Source organism: Rhopalosiphum maidis, chromosome 1, assembly GCF_003676215.2.
Source record: "Rhopalosiphum maidis isolate BTI-1 chromosome 1, ASM367621v3, whole genome shotgun sequence".
NCBI classification, from domain to species: Eukaryota; Metazoa; Arthropoda; class Insecta; order Hemiptera; family Aphididae; genus Rhopalosiphum; species Rhopalosiphum maidis.
The window spans coordinates 70,900,031-70,918,334 of NC_040877.1; the positions used below are offsets into that span (position 1 = coordinate 70,900,031).

General features: G+C 27.3%; 2 protein-coding genes across 2 annotated transcripts; both read left to right on the forward strand.

Annotated features, from left to right (window-relative positions):
* Nucleotides 1–833: 833 nt before the first annotated feature.
* On the forward strand, nt 834–8,375 carry LOC113549640 (probable aconitate hydratase, mitochondrial). Its single transcript, XM_026951034.1, has 15 exons — nt 834–1,122; nt 1,261–1,340; nt 1,456–1,613; nt 3,819–4,044; nt 4,105–4,230; nt 4,309–4,467; nt 4,536–4,686; nt 4,904–5,079; nt 5,148–5,277; nt 6,000–6,157; nt 6,224–6,482; nt 7,109–7,314; nt 7,389–7,486; nt 7,553–7,901; nt 8,015–8,375. Exons 2-15 carry the CDS (start codon nt 1,311–1,313, stop codon nt 8,156–8,158), a joined length of 2,370 nt encoding a protein of 789 aa, XP_026806835.1. The 5' UTR covers nt 834–1,122; nt 1,261–1,310; the 3' UTR covers nt 8,159–8,375.
* A 2,127-nt stretch (nt 8,376–10,502) lies between these two features.
* Nucleotides 10,503–13,396, forward strand: LOC113548266 (5'-AMP-activated serine/threonine-protein kinase catalytic subunit alpha-like). Its single transcript, XM_026949063.1, has 4 exons — nt 10,503–11,044; nt 11,194–11,963; nt 12,028–12,165; nt 12,733–13,396. The coding sequence occupies exons 1-4, from the start codon at nt 10,865–10,867 to the stop codon at nt 12,821–12,823; spliced, it is 1,179 nt and encodes a 392-aa protein (XP_026804864.1). The 5' UTR covers nt 10,503–10,864; the 3' UTR covers nt 12,824–13,396.
* The last annotated feature ends 4,908 nt before the right edge of the window (nt 13,397–18,304 follow it).

Sequence of the window (18,304 nt, forward strand, 5' to 3'; positions counted from 1 at the left end):
TTTTTCTAAAATGTTGATATAAAAAATGTTTGGTTTTTAAAAACCCTTCGATCTAACGAACAGCGGTTTAACAATCCTACATTTTATACAATACTACATTTTTTGATAGATCCAAAATATATTATTCATCTAGCTTGTTATGATCAGTGGCATAATAAGCGCAATTTGAGGGGGACTACGCCCCCTAGTCCCCTAAATGGTTTATATATAACCCCTTCCAACTTTATATATCTCAAGGAGCATACACACATTACATATATGTAAATTATAAAAGCCCCCCAAATTTAAAACTCAAATTGCGCCCATAAGTGGCATGTTTCAAATTCGACAAATCCTGAGTAAAGTATTCAAACAATGACCCACCCAGTATTCTTCTATAATACGATTATAATATATAATTTAAAACTATGCTAATTTAGAATTTTTGTTATAGAAAATCATGGGATTTTTTAATTTCGAAATTGGTACTCTTAAATTTTCAATCTGCCCCGATTTTTAAGATAGACTTTTTTTATCACTGATCAATTTCATCGTTTTTTCTTACATATAATATATTATTATATATCTGTTATCCATCCATATTTATTTCCATAGTGAAGATATTATAATAATAGTATATTTCTTCTATATAACTGATTATTTCGGAGGAAGAACCTCGTTTGAATTATTTTTTAACAGTACAAGAATAGTAGTTTGGGGGACACTGGGCTTTTTATCAATTTGTATTGTATATAAAAAAATTTAATGCGATATTCATGAGGATTTATTTCGTTACGGTAACAATTGGTAACACTCATACTCTGTTGGGCGAGTCTGTAGTAAAGTTTTAGTAATCGCTGACCGCTGTTAACAACTGTTAAGCCGCCGCCGAATTTTTTTCGATTTTTCGTCATTCAGGCTCAGTTTTTCTTGACCAGTGACAACTTTCCTTTCATCACCGGGTAGCGACGTAGTATCCGTCCGCCCGCGGTACCCTATCCTCCAAATTTGTCAAAATCCGTTTTTACTGCATCGGACAATCAGTATTATTATTTATTCACATATTATTGTTTTGCTTATAAATTGTTACGCGGCGACCGCGTTCGATCGATCGATCATACCTTCCGCTCAAAGACCAATCCGGTACGTACAAAACTTATTATTTTTTAAACATGTTATTATAAATGTTATCTACTTATCGTAACTAGTTTTTAATTATTTATTATATTATTGTTTTTTCCTTACATCGTCCCCACTCCAATGTGTTTTTGAAATCGGCAGTTTTCCATTCATCATCAGTTCAGTTTTAAACAGTCGACGGATTTGTCACTATGGCGTACTGCAGAACGTTTAAATCCCATGTACGTATTTCACCCATTAGCCAAAGAACACTATAGTTTCGGATACTCCTCCCCTGATCTGTCTGACAGATCTAGTTAAATTTTCCATTTATAACTACTCTTAACATGTTAACAGGTATCGTGGACCAAACTGGTCTCCGGTGAAATCCAGCAGAGATGTTTCCACTCATCTCCGGCCGTATTTGGTGCAAGCAAAGTAGCTATGAGCAAGTTGGACACCAAGCCCCTGCCATACGAAACCCTAGAGAAGCGTATCAAAATTGTTGCCGATAGGTGCGTAATATATTATTATTTGTGCTAGAGATAGCTTTTATACTGACATATCACCTGTTCTATATTATATATTAAAATTGTTTCAATTTTAACCTACTGTTTCCATTGTTGTTCTAATCAATCGCATTTCATTGGTATAGCCTTGACCAACTCATCAGATAATAATGACTATTATAATATCTAGGTAATTATAGGTAACTAAAGGTAGATTACAATTTAGCACGTGTCAATATTAAAAATAAAATTAATTGAGTACTTATTTGCATATATGTATGTAAAATCTTTATTTTTATTTGTCACATTTCTAATTTCTTTGCAAATTTTAATATTATGATGAATAGCAATTATTATTTTATTGATATTTTTACAATATTTTTTTGATCAACAAATATTAATTAGTATGAATGAGGAAGAAGAGTATTGTATGGCCTAAGAAAACATGAACTTTGCACGTTATGTACTCATGTTTATATCTGTAGACCTTGGATATTAATATTGTTACACATTTTTATTAATTAAACTAATTACCTTGTTTAAAATATTTCCGGGTACTATATTATTTTATCCATTGCATTATATTGTTATGATCTATCTATGAATTGTTTTCAGACTATTCTAGATATACTTGTTATTATTTTTCATTTTTTGATATTTAATTTATGAAAGTATATTTTAATAGTTAATTATTTCATTGGAAAAAATAAAATTGTAGTTAGCGGTCATATAAAAAATAAAAAAAAATAATGGTTCAACCTGGTCTGATGATTTTAGTTTATCTATTTTTACAGTGAAGTTGATCTTTTGCCAACTATTTTTGTGTGACCTATCTTTAGTATATACTAGGTTGTGATTTCAAACGTTTTAACTTTAACCCTTACCTTAATTTGTACTTACTGACTTAAATATCTTCCTTAATTATTGTATTAAACATTAAAATAAGTAAACCATAATCCACATATATATAACAAATATCGACCATATATTAATTGTATTCAAAATTTGAATTCATTTAATAATTATAATATATTATAAATGATTCAAGTTAAGTTACACATTTTTTAGGTAGTGTAACTACAATTTTAATGGGAAAAAAGCATTTCTAATGATAATTACAATATACTTAGAGTTTTTAAGCTTTTTATGAACAAATTAAGTATTTTATTAGGTATTAGCTATATATTTTATCTTATCTAAGACTATTTAGATACTAACTAGTATTTTAAATAATTTGAAGTTAATTGTACAAATTATTGATTCAGGATTATTTATTATCTCATTTGTGTGCCTAAAAAATGTAAGTGCTCTCTCTTGAAAGTATCAGTAAATAGTAAAATAAAATATTAGATAATTAGGTGAAAGAAAAACATAAAAATAGTATTGTCTATTTTAATTAATTTTCTGATAAATTGTTAATTACTAGTCATTAGATATACTTATATAATTTATTTTATATTTCCAAGATTCATATATTATGTATTAAATAATATTTTTTTATATCTATTTGGCTTTTCATCACATAAGAATAATTAATATATAATAGTTCTGATTCTATTTATATATATATAAAAAAAAATTTTTAGTATAACTTGAATAAATTGTAAATAATAAAAGTCTAATTTGTTTATTTCTTAAAGATACAAATACTATTGTTGGTTTTTAATATAAATATCTTACATACATTTTTTGTTGGTCTATTTTTTTTTATTTTAAAGTATACTTCCTGAGGATTAGCTTAAATAACAATTGCTTTATGTAAATTGAATTAAATTCTTATTATTTTGTATAACTATCAAATTTAAAATTATAGCAGACACTTTTTACAATTTTACATGTGACATGTGTTATTATTAACAAATTTAATACTAAAAATAATTGAAGTAAGTGATATAGTAACATAACCTATTATTTAAATTTATATACCCATGAAATACAGATGTCTTAACATATTTGCTGAATATGTTAACTGTATTTTTGTTCAATTTTTGTTATAAAATTAAAATCAATTATACAACATGTATAAATGCTTTTATAAGTATATTATACTCTAATACTCTTATTGATCAAAAATTAAGTTAATTAATAATTATGACAGACAATATTTTTGTGGTCAGATAATAAATTAAAATAATATTTATAATTATTATATGTTGTTTTAAAATGTCTATTAATTTTGAATTTAAAACTATAATATTTAATATATTTTAGATTAGGAAAGCCATTATCTTTGGCAGAAAAAGTGCTTTATTCTCACTTGGATGATCCTGTTAATCAAGATATTGAGCGTGGTGTCTCTTACTTAAAATTAAGGCCTGATCGCGTTGCAATGCAAGATGCTACTGCTCAAATGGCTATGTTGCAATTTATATCATCAGGTTTGCCAAAGGTTGCTGTTCCTTCCACGATTCATTGTGATCATTTAATTGAAGCTCAAGTAAATTAGATTAACAATTATAATTTTATATTATTTTTATTAATAATTATTTAATCACAGATAGGTGGAGTCGAGGACTTGAAAAGAGCTAAAGAAATGAATGAAGAAGTTTATAATTTTTTGAAAACTGCTGGAGCGAAATATGGTGTTGGATTTTGGCACCCAGGATCTGGAATTATTCATCAAGTAATAATATCAAAATATTAGCTACAAGACTTGTATTAATTTTCATGAATAGAAATGAAATGAAAATATTTTGTTTAGATTATTTTGGAAAACTATGCTTTCCCTGGATTATTGATGATTGGTACTGATTCCCATACACCTAATGGTGGTGGACTTGGTGGCTTGTGTATTGGTGTAGGCGGTGCAGATGCTGTTGATGTGATGGCTGATATTCCTTGGGAACTAAAATGTCCTAAAGTAATCAATAATAATAAATTAATTATTTAAAATGTTTATTTTTAATTTATTAAATAAATTTTAAATAGGTCATTGGTGTTCATCTAACAGGAAAGATGTCTGGTTGGACTACTCCAAAGGATGTGATCCTTAAAGTTGCTGATATTTTGACTGTCAAAGGAGGTACTGGTGCTATAATTGAATATCACGGACCCGGAGTAGATAATATATCATGCACAGGTAAATATGATTATTTTATTAAGTGTAGAGTATTAGAGTATGATTTTTGGCAGTTGCTAATTGTTTTATAATTATGTGAATATAATATTGATTTTTTTTCAATAATAAGTGATGGCGGCATCACAGATATACTGGGAAATCATTCCTGTGGTGTCCGTCAGTTTCAAATTGAAAAAAAGAGTATAATTTTAATAATTATTTGATCATATTTATAAAGGTATGGGTACCATCTGTAATATGGGTGCTGAAATTGGAGCTACTACATCATTGTTCCCATTTAATCACCGAATGGCAGATTATTTAAAAGCTACATCTCGTGCTGATATTGCTGAAGAAGCAGCTAAGTACAGTAAGTCATTATTGACTCCTGATAATGGCAGTCATTATGACCAGGTAATGCTTTTTCTTGAACTGTTACAATATTATACTAATATTTTATTTTATTATTACTGCCAATGTAGTTAATTGAACTTGATTTGACAACACTGGAACCTCATGTGAATGGACCCTTCACGCCTGATCTTGCACATCCTATTTCAAAACTAGGAAACACTGCTAAGAAAAACGATTGGCCTGTGGAAATCAAAGTTGGTTAGTTACTTACAATAATGATAGCTTATCAATTTATTTTGTAACAATTATTAAACCAGAAAATCTCACCGGATTTTACCCAAAAACAACAAAAAGTGAATATGTTTGTCTGAGTAAATTGTGATTATAAAATTTCTGGGAACTTAGAGTAGCAATATTTCTCTTTAGTAAATTACACTTTTATAATTCATAATATTTCACACCTCTTTAGTTGAAATAATATAATGATAATACTTATGATAAAATATAAATTATATTTATTAGTATGTTTATATGATGTAGTTAAAATGGCTTAAAATTCATATATGCTCGTTTTTTTACTGATGATTTAAGCTATTTTATTTATTATTAAAATACAAATATCTATAGATTACAGATAATATAACTGTTTTAGTCTCATCATAAAAATAACTAATCCAGTTAATTTTATATTTCAAACTAAAATGTCAAATTTAGTTACTAAATACTAAATAGGTATATCTGTTACTTCACTAGTTTTGTTTAGGCAGGTTGTGGTTCTCTCTCATTTCTTTGATTATCATTACCAGCAAAATACAATATTATTATATGTATGTATGTATATATATATATTTTATTTTTATATATTCTACCAATGAAAACAGGGGAGTTAGACTTATAAATGAGGAAATGTGGAGTGGTCAGCTAACATAGCAATTATTGTCTTGGAAGTTTGTTGCAATTATATATTTTCTTATTTTCAGGTCTTATTGGAAGCTGCACCAATTCAAGTTATGAAGATATGTCGAGATGTGCTACTATTGCAAAAGAAGCCTTAGCTCACGGGCGTAAATCGAAAATTCCATTTAATGTTACTCCTGGATCTGAACAAATTAGGGCAACAATTGAAAGAGATGGAATTGTATATAAGAATATATTATATTATTAAATATTTATCAGTTGATATTTTAATTAAACTTTTATTTAGGCTCAAATACTGAGAGAATTTGGTGGTACTGTATTAGCTAATGCGTGTGGTCCATGTATTGGTCAATGGGATCGTAAAGATGTCAAAAAGGGCGAAAAGAACACCATTGTCAGTTCTTACAACAGAAACTTTACTGGACGTAATGATGCCAATGCAGCAACTCATGCCTTTGTCACCTCTCCAGAACTAGTTACTGCTTTAGCCATTGAAGCTCGTTTGGACTTTGATCCCACAAAAGATTCAATCAAGGGAGCTGATGGTTAGTTAAATATTACTTATTAATAGAGCACAGATTTATATATTTATATGCATTAAAAAGTAAAAACCAACCAAATATGCATTAAAAAATCTTAAATATTCATAAATATATGTACTAAAATCTTAAAACCTGCATGAAAAATAAAATTTATTTTTTGAACATTTAATAATACAATATATTTAAAAAAAAATATGGAACTCAATTATAATTACTGATTTACTTTTCTTTATTTTTTTCCTTAAAATATAAAAATGTTGAAATATGCAAAAATATGTACTAAAACTTTCATTTTTTAAATTATTATGCCATGAAACAAATTTTGTTCTCACTTAGCTTATCATACAATCAAACAGAATAAATATGCAAATGCATACAAATCTGCGTGATACTTATTAAAAACATTAAAGTGTACTCAAAATCTGGGATTTTAGAACATCGTAGACTATTTTTAATTTTTTTTTAACTATACCCATCAGGTTATTTTTTGTATTAATACAAAATTCCAAGAAGTTGTTTTTGAGACCCATGTCCATTATCTCGAGTTTAATGTTTTAATTACTGAATGATGCTATTTAGAAGTAATTCCAGTTTATAACATAATATTAATATTTTATCTTTTACTATAGGTAAAGAATTTAAGTTAAGTAATCCATTTGGTGATGAATTACCCGCAAGAGGATTTGATCCAGGTCAAGATACTTACCAAGCTCCACCTGCTGATGGATCAGCTGTGAGTGTGGTAGTAGACCCAAAATCTAATCGTCTCCAATTATTAGAACCATTCAAAGTTTGGGATGGAAAAGATTTGGAAGATCTTACTATACTTATTAAAGTAAATTTAAATAAATAATATACATATGATTTTATTTTTTAACTAGATTTTCTAATATGTAATTGTTTCAATAGGTGAAAGGAAAATGTACTACTGATCATATTTCTGCAGCCGGCCCATGGTTGAAATACCGAGGTCATTTGGACAATATATCAAATAACATGTTCTTAACGTAAGTTAAGTTAACTTTGTTCTTATCATAATTTTTAAAATATAATTATTTTATTTATTATTCTAGTGCAACCAATTCAGATAATAATGAAATGAATAAGGTAAAAAATCAATTTACTGGAGAATGGGGTGCAGTTCCGGACACAGCCAGAGCATACAAAGCTAAAGGTATCTCGTGGGTAGTGTTTGGTGATGAAAACTATGGTGAAGGAAGTAGCAGAGAACATGCTGCTTTAGAACCTCGTCATTTGGGAGGACGTGCGATCATTGTCAAATCTTTTGCCCGTATTCATGAAACCAATTTGAAAAAACAAGGAGTATTAGCTTTGACATTTGCCGATACTAAAGATTATGATAAAGTTCAACCAACTGATAAAGTGTCTTTGGTCGGACTTAACCAATTTGCCCCTGGCAAGGTATAACTAGTCGATTTATTTAAAATTTATCCAGTTATCCAGTACTAACTGTATATTTTATAAATCAAATTGTTGTCGAGTTATTCAACTAATATTAGTTTTTATTTTTTCAGCCTTTGAAATGCATATTGCGCCATGCTGACGGAAGTAGTGACGAGATATTGCTTAATCACACATTCAATGAACAACAAATACAATGGTTCAAGTCCGGTAGTGCATTAAACCGAATGAAGCAATTAGCCGCTGCTTCTAAATAAAATGTTGATTTATCCATAATAATTTGTATTATCTATTTATATTTAATTCATTGTTGATATTTTAAATTGAAACAAAAATAATTTCATGTAAAAAATAACTGTTTTTAGTCAAATATTTTTTAGGCAACAAAATCATTGGATTTAGATCCATTGCTACTATTGTTTTATATATTATAATTGTTAATAAATTAAATATATCAATTTTTGATAGTTTTAAGTATGTTGATTATTTTTGTCTATTGTGATTTTTCAATTTAGTATTATAAAACTTAAGACAATAAAGTAGTCAAACAAAATATTCTATGATTGTCTAGAAAATACATAAGGTTAATAAATCTTGTACACATTATAATTTGCGTGCTTACACAAGGTTACTAGACCTTGTTCAATATATTATAATTTTCACAATTACATACAATAAAGATATTTCCATTCAGTGAGACTTAACATCATTATTATGTTATCATGTAATACATTTAAATGTAAATAATTAGTTGGTTTGTACATCGATAGAGAGGGGAGGGTACGACTATAAATGACGGCGAAGTTTCTCGTACAGTAGCAGACATTAATGTATGAGCTCAACGCCGTGGAACTCTCGAGTGAACTTGACAGCAACAACGAAAAATGCTATACTCTTCACTACGTTCCTATAACAAGGACAATGATAATATTAATACTTTGGAACTAGCGAATAACGTAATTTGCACAATACTTACCAAATGTTTTCGTCCTGATAGATGAACTTGACCTTTTCCATGGCAGTGCGAGGTTTCGGCTGGACAGCCTGGGCTGGTCTCCCAAACATTCTGTGCACGGGTTGTTCAGGACGAAAGTTGAGCCGTTTGGCAATGGGCTACGAAAGGAAGGCAGGAGATCGGCTACAGTTACACTTGTACCTCAATCTCTGGATCGCCAATTATTAATTATTGTCGATCAGCTGAATGTCTCAATATTGAATCACTTAACCAAGTGTTTAAATCAAAACTGAGAAATACGGCCGAACTAAACCAACTCTGAATTTTAATCAATCTTGTGAAGTTGTGAATGAATCACGATGTTATCTGTTATCACATGGCAACGTTGCCAACCTATTTAGTAAGTCACATTGTTCAAAAATAAACCAGGAATCACAGACTTTGTTCTATAAGACCGTGGGACTAGTGGATTACATGTCTACATAAATAAGTCCGCCAAAAACCTGTAGAAACTTTGAAATTCAAATGTTTTAATTTTAAACTTTGTTCCAAATAGATATTTTATATCTAGTAATTATGTGTCAGTATGAAGGCAGTTTGTAAATAAACTAGTCTGGATTTATCATTTTAAAAATAACTTTTTATATGATGATGATGATGATAAACAGATAAAAGCAATTATAGGCTACAGATTATTTAATATTTAAAATGAAGTGGATTAAAAAAAAAATAATAAGTTCACCTTAATTTGAAAATATTCTTTTATAGACAGCAGTGATCAAAATAAATCTATAAAAAAGACAATGATAATTTAATACCTCGATGTTTATTAATTATTGCAGGATAACAAATTGAAAAAAAAGATTTGAAAAATTGAAAGTCTAGTTTTCCTTATTTAGTAACTCTATAATTAAAACAACTTTCAATTTTATCGAATGAACTAGGTATAGTGTAGGTGATATTTACATTTTCAATAATGAGGAAGGGCTAGAGGGGGAAAACTTTAAAAGTAATGAGTAATCTACCGCTATGGTATGTATACTGTATAATATAGGTAACCGAAAAAACCTGATCGATTTATTTGCAAGCTTCAATCCACTTAATTTTAATTTTATATTAAAACAATTACTCCTATTTAAGATAATTTTTTAAGTATATAAAATCTTATGGGCAAAATAACCCAATTATATTGCAAAAAATACGCTGAAAGCAGTGACAATATACCTACAGGCTAGCTAGGTACCTTAGCAGCGTTGTTTTACATTTTTACACTGAGTAGAGAGGTCAAACAATTTAAATTATGATTCTAAACAAATATTATATACTACTAAAGTGATATTGAAAAAAAATAATACAAATAATAGGTACCTATCAAAGATTTTTTTATAAATCACAGATAAATTTAAAAGTAGTTGTTTAGCATTTAGGTTTTTAGAATTGTTAAATGTTTTACATATACATTTTTATAAATATGTATACTTTAAACAATAAAATTACCTACTTCGTTATTTCTAAATTTGAAGGATCGGACATTCGGTTTGGATTACAACGCTACGGCCATGGCTGCACTGTTATTTTGTTTTGTCTTATAGTCTTAATCTAGTCTATGGGTTTTATCATTGTTAGCCTCTGTCTATGATTGTCAATCGTCTTCTTGTTATTTGTGAGAGATTGCTGCAGCCGCGTTTGGCGCTGTTTTCTCGTTTGTATTGTCAGTTTCATAAAAAAGATAATGAGTTATTACTGCTGCCTGCTACTAATTAGTAATTTCATAATAGTTAGTCATACTGCGTAGGTACGATATAATACATTGTGATTTGCGTTTGTCATTTTTGTTCAAAGAATTAAGTAGTTTCATTTTTCTCGTTTTCCGTATCGCGGTATCGACTTGGTCAGATCGCGATTTTTCTATAAGCGACTAAGCGACACATAATCAGAAGACAAATATTTATTCGAGTCATTTGTTTTATTCCTCTGAGATTGTTTTGTTAACCGCTAACTATTTGATATGGATCCAGAAAAAATAATGGACGAGATACGGTCCTTAAACCAGAGATTAGATGCTATGACCAAGACATTAAGCACGTTGGACCAAAAAATAGACAATATCGCCATATCACAACGGATTGGAGATGAAACAATGAGAAAATCTGCTAATTCCATTACTATTATCATTAGGCTTTTGGCTGTATGTATTATCTTTTATTATAAAATTGTATTTGCTATAAACGTCTAGAAAATTAGAAACTTCACTTATAGAAAACAATTATAATCTTACAATGATTGTCACACCTATTTTTAAAACGTTTATAATATTGTTCTTATTTTTTGTTTTAGGGCTTACGTAAGTTGTCCAGTACAGAGTTACGAAATACCCTAATCGAATCAGATGCTCTTTTAAATACTGTTCATCCCATTCCTACTACTGCCCAAAATGCTGATCAAATTCCTGTGACTAATGATCGGTTAAAAACCATATTAAAAGAGGTATTTGATGTACTCAATTCGTTGCCAGCTGTTGATGAATCTTTAAATCAATCAACTTCTACAACAATGTTATTATCCAATAATACTGCAATTGATAAAATCAAAGAAGAACAGAAAATACAGTTTTGGAGAAAATACAAAAATAAATACAATTATATTGAGAAAATTAAGTGTAAGCTTCCTCCTTTAGAAGACCCTGCCGAAGAATCAGATTCTCAGCAAAATTCTATAATTAATATTGCTCAAAATAATGTAAGTGTCATTGTACAAAATGATTCAAATGACAATACACAAAATGATCTAAATAGCATTGTACAAAATGATTTAAATGATAATACACAAAATGATGTAAACGACAGAACACTAAGTGATGTAAATGGCAAATTTACTATACAAGACATTATACAAAATAAAGCTGTGTATGAAATTTTAAAAAGTAGGCTTAAAAATTCACCATATGATGACCCATCATTTTTCAAAAATAATGTTAGAGCCACTCAGCTTAATATACAATTGGCAAATGGTGATTCTGTTGTTAAACCAATGAGTTGTGTAGCACCTCTAGTAGTACTAAAGAAGTTTGATGATATGTGCCCACTTCCAGCACAAATTATAAAAACGTATGTACTTACCTATTTATATATAATATTTTATTTATTAAGTTGTCGTAATTCTATGTTCTAGAATGGGCAAACATTTTAAAAGTACTTCGAGTAGGGATTCAAACAAAATAAAAGTAAACAGTTCCAATAGAAATAATACAAGTGTAAAAATGAACAAAAGGGAAACTAGAGCTAATACAGCTAAGGATAAAACAAACAGGTATGTTTTTCTAGTTTTTACTGTGTTCTTAATGATATATTTTTAACTTGATATAGTTATTATTTTATTAAATTAAAGAGATACTATTATTTTTTTAGGACTTTCTACTTATCGATATATTTAAACTTTAAATTATGAATACAAAAATAATGGTTTAGAATGTTTAGATATTTACTTAATAAAGATTTTAATATTATTCCATAAAATATGACATTTATTTATAAATATCTCAATTGATATATTTAATCATTTTTTTTTATTCACTATATGATATTAATTTATTATCAATGAGCAATTATGAATATTTAATCAACTAAGAATAACAATAATTAAAATAGAGACACTTGTAGTTTATAGCCAATAGTTTGCCTATATAAAATACACTGTACTAACATAAGTAAAATTTCTATTTCAACAAAAATATTAGTTTTAACCTATCATTGGTTGTTATTTTGTTGTTACTTAAAACTATTATTATTAATATAGCTGATATTTTGTTTCTATGAAATTACCTCAAAGTGATAACACTGATAACTAATTTTATTAATTATCAAAATTATTTTTTAGTTCTACAACTAATGTTGAAACTAGTTCTAAAAAGCGAAGTTTGGAAAACAAAAATAGTAAAAATGAACCATCCAAAAGAAGAAGAAATTAAAACTACAAAATAATATCCCAATTATGTCTATTAATATTTGTATAGTATTAATTCATTTGTAGATTGTTAAAATTTAAAACCAAATTTGTATTCTTTAAGTAATTTAAAAGATGAAACGAGTATAGTAATATTATTTATATTAAATTTTATTATTTAAATTACACTACTAATCAATGAATTTCATCATTACATAATATTTAATGGTTATTTAAATGTTTTTTCACTTATTAATGTATAAAATCTTTTGATTTCATTATAATTATTCAATACGCTTAATTTATGTGATACAAATTTATATATGAATTTAATAAAATTATGCAAGGCCATACCTATGGGAGGGGCTTAAAAGTTTACTCGCAACATTTTTCAGATTATTCAGAGAAATTAAACATAATTTTTTTTTTTTAATTTTTCTATACCCTTCAGAAAATTTCTCCCGAGTATAACCTGGTGATTATACTAATGACAACTGTAACTAATAGGTAATATACTTTTGTTTGTAAAACTTAAGTGTGAAATATATAGCTTATTTCTACATGTTTTGTGTGAATAAATGGAAAAATAAATTTTGAATTGAATACATTTTTAAGCATTTTAAATCCATTATGATACTTCTTATAAATGTCAAATTATGATTTTTTTTATGTGAACCAAGTAAATTTTTAATATATTTGCCAACTTCTAGCTTTGTTAATATGTTTTTATTTTATTTATGCCCATATTTATTTGTTAAGTATACTAAATAATAATATATTACATGTATAACTAAAATGTATTGTTCTGTATGATGATTGTTAATTTGATATATTTTAATAATTATTAGTTACGTAAATTAGTGCTTTAATTGTTGTTATAATAAATTAAGTATAAGAAAATGTCAGGTGTCCAACCAATATTGGTTACAGAAATTACATTTGACTCTCTTATGGTTAATCTAATCAACCAAGCTACAGTTGAAGTTTGGGCCTTGTTTAAGATAATTTTTTATGTTTTTATTTAGAATTGATATTTCTACAAAACCACTGTGCATTTTTTTCTCAATAAAGTACCTGATATGCCCTGTGCTATAAAAACTTATTTTTAATTTTTAGTTGGAATAGGTAATGTAATTATTTTTAATATTTAAATTGTACAAAGTATAAAAGGAAATAGGTAAATCTAAATTATCTGAGTATTTAATTTTTTATATATTTTCTTGATTCAAATTATTTGTGAGTAATTATTATTATATAAAGTATCATCGTCCGTATTATATTACAATTTTTTTTTTTTATTAATTTTATTTGTCTGCAATGTTATTTTTTATTAAACAAAAAAAAATCCTAAAAAGATTTATTATATATATATATTAACTTATTCTACTTATTCTCTAAATCGTATTTAAAAATATTCTATGTAGATTAATAATTTTAATCAATATTACCTTTAAATTAAGTATATTTTACAAATTAAAATTAATGGGGTATTATTTAATTTGAGTAATTTTAAAATGTAAATTGGTTTTATTTATCATTAGTTATTATATTATTCAATGCACAAGATAACTTAAATATTAAAAACCATGTTAGTGTTTATAGCTCTGCAATACCTTGGTATATTTATATTAAAGTTTTATGCAGTGTATTACAAAAGTCTCGTATCACCCTAAAAATATTTCTCCGTGAAACTGTAACACGTTATATATCTATTTAAATGCTATTTTTTCGATATTAAAATTTCAATACTAGGGCATGGATTTGGATATTCAATAACCTAATTACCAAACCCATATATAGATATTATATTGATAAACCATGGAGATAATTAGGACGATGGTGGGTGATGGATGATGGACGATTAGGTGTTTCGGGACAACTGTATAGTATTAATAATATTATAATATCCGAAAATACAGGTAATAACTAATGATTACAGTAGTCGCCATTTATTGGACTAGCTTTTGATCTTGATACCTTGTACTTGAGTCTATTAGCCAAATAAGTCAAAATGATAAAATGCGTTGTAATATAAAAATTAATATAAATTTTCCGTGTAATAATATAACCAATATAGGTATTTTTATTATTATTTATTTCAAATATATGAAAATATACATTCGTAGTCCTTTTTTGTCGATGGTAGGCCATACAATATTGAGCGTAAATAAGGAAGCCTATGGGAGAGAATGAATAGAGAATCCCTAACCAGGATAATAGATAATTGAAGACGCAAAGTGGATATAACGAGAAGAAAATCCAGTAGAATCGAGCTTTGGCTAATTCTGGTCCCGTGGTTCAGATACTGACAAGCGAACCATTTAGTTAATAATAATAAAAAAAAAAAACTAAAATAATATCGTACATCTTTATAACTTATATTTATAATATATACTAAAATGAATGTGGGTCAAAGGACATTGTACTTATGAGTATAATCGAATCAAAGGTCGAACTGATAATTGTTGAACTTGTAATTTTGTATTTATAATTTGTTAACAATTAATAATAATGCCGTGTACACGCGGTTTTCCTTAGTGGTAGGTATCGATAGTAAACAAAGTAGACGACGCCCTTCTAGTTTTTACCCCGCAAATAATTAACCAATAATAAATCTATCCAGTTGTAAACACGTCTATAGGCATATGGCAGACATCAGCAGCCAATAAAGTTTTGCAGAATTGTCAATTCAGTGAAAATAATATGAAAAATATTTAGTTAGCACCATTATAGGCATGCGCACAAAGTGTGCCAGGTGTGCACATCTCACAAGGCGGCGGCAGGCTGTAGCTTTTTATATAAAACGACGAATTAATTTATGCTAAGCACTTTTTATGGTAAGTTTAAGCTATAAATACTAACTCATGAGCATAATAAGTTACTATTGTCCGTTATCCGTTTATTAATTATTTGATATAACACTTATCGCCACAAAAAGTTAAGGTAAATATTTTTAACACGGACTGAGGACGCCTTAGGTATTATACGTTCGTTTTTATCTTAATCCGTCCACGGTTATTCCTAATCAGTTTATCACAATTATTTTTAATTATCTTTAGAAAGGGTTTTATGGATTTTTTTTTTCATTGTTAATTTACAGTTTATTTACATATTAGTATATATTACCTATACCGGCTATACCTATTACTTATAGTCACTGTTTTTAATGTCTTAAGATTTTGAAAATAAATCAAGATTAGTGATTTAATGAAGTTAGTTAATATCGGCATTCTTTGATTCTTCATTATAAATAAATAGGTACCTATATTTGATAATGAATTCAAATATCAGTCAGTGATTTCTTATAGTGTATTTGGTTTCTTGACCAAGTAACCCTTTTACTGTTATAGGCCTTAATCGTCTGTTATTTTTTTCTAACCATCCGAAACTAATATTAATGTTTGAAAGTATTTTGTTTCTAATGTTCATCTATTTGTTGTGAGTGTTGTAATGTTTAATATTGTTTTCCGTATAAGTATCGATAATAACCGATATGATTGTTAATGAATTAATTAATATTTTATATTTAAAAAAAACAACAACCGAATGTAGCATTTAGAAGGATTGATTATGGTTTAGTATTATTAATATTATTATTATTATGATTAGTTTTTACCAATTTTCCTTATGGTATAACCCGTATCGAATTTGTTTATACGCCTATGGTGAGTACTGTCTATCAGTGTGGTATTATGTTGGGTAGGAGGGGGGTAGGTACTAGTCGGTTTACTTTTTAAAAACGCTACTGTTATTCAAATTATAATGTTTTTAACTTGTGTGGTACTTATAATTTAATGAATATATAACATTATAATAAGTGTGCAACATACCTATATATTTATTATTTTATTGATTATAATTATTAATTTAAAAAATATGTACTAAAATAATATTTAAGTATTTTATGCTTCAAATAAAAATTATAGCTTTGTCACAACTATAATGTTAGAGTTATAATATTGTCTCCCTTGCGCCCCTGGACCCGGATTACGTCTTTTAATCTGATAATTAAGGTTTTTTTATTTTATTCCTAGAATTGCAGGCACCTAAATAATATTATAGTATAGTATAACGTTCAATAAATATTTTAAAAGTAGTTCGAATAGCTTTTAAACAGTTTCAGGCTCCATAAAATACTATATGGTATATAATGTATTATACGTATCTCTTTCAGGTTGCAACATTATTTATATTTCTTTATCATTAGCTATGCTATAATTTATCATATATAATGTTACATTATATACACATATATACATTATTAATGTATTATTACACTAGTATTGTTTAAATTAATAACACCTAAGTCGTTTTGCGTGATTATATACGCTTTTGAAGATTATAGGTCACACCTATAACTGGCTATAACAAGTAATACATTACATTATCTATAATAGTAAAAATTATTATTAATAGGTATACCTTCCTACATCACGAGTACCTACTTAGGTACATTAAAACTTATGCCAATACAGCTAGTGCATAAAGTTATAGTTGAATCGAAATAAAATGTGTATAATATTGTACTGAGATTATATAGCTGTCATAATATCATAGAAATGTATAGATATATCATGTGTGTATTTGTGTGTATATCGTACCCAAATTCATATGTATATATTTAAGAAATCAGGTAGGAAAAAGTAGAATTTTCAAGTTTGGTTTTGTTTTAAATGTTAATAATAGTATTATAATTATCTACTAATAACTTAAACAGGTAACACGATTAAGAGTTGTTACAAAAAATAAAACACGTCCAATTGTTTTTATATGGATCTATTATACCAATACGCGGTAATTTCTAAATAGTAAATAATATAATACCTAGGGACTTTAGGCAGGTACCTACGAATTAAGATACGTACATTACATTATGATGATTGATGAGTGATGGCCATATTATTATAGTATTTGTAAACTTCTGTACTTTTTGTATTGTATGGTGTACAGATGCACTCATAATATTATGTGTTAACTGTTAATTACTACCTAATAATAATTACTTTATGGACTCCATACCTCCACATTAAAAAATCTGTAATATAGAATTCTATATAAAAAGAATATAATATATGTAGTTTAAAGTTGTAGACCTCATTGGAATTTTTTTATTCTCCGATACTTTAAATCAATAAATTAACATTATTCTCATAATTAGTGGCCTAATATAGGTTTTATTATTACTTGTTTTGTGGCAGGTACCTAATATATACTATAAAAGATGTATAAAACGGCCTAATGTTGACAAAATAGGTAATAATAATAATTATTACCTTCTGAATTCGACGTAAGCTGATAAACTAGTCTCGTATATCGTAGATCATAAAATAATAATTTATATTCATAAATACAATACAAAATAATAAACTATTTTTTTTCAAACATTTTTACGACCAAATATCAATAACGTTTTTATTAATGTTTTATGCTTTTATTTTATATACATATATTATGGTGATTCACCATACAGCATGCTCACTTCTCCCGTACTTTTAAATTTAATAAT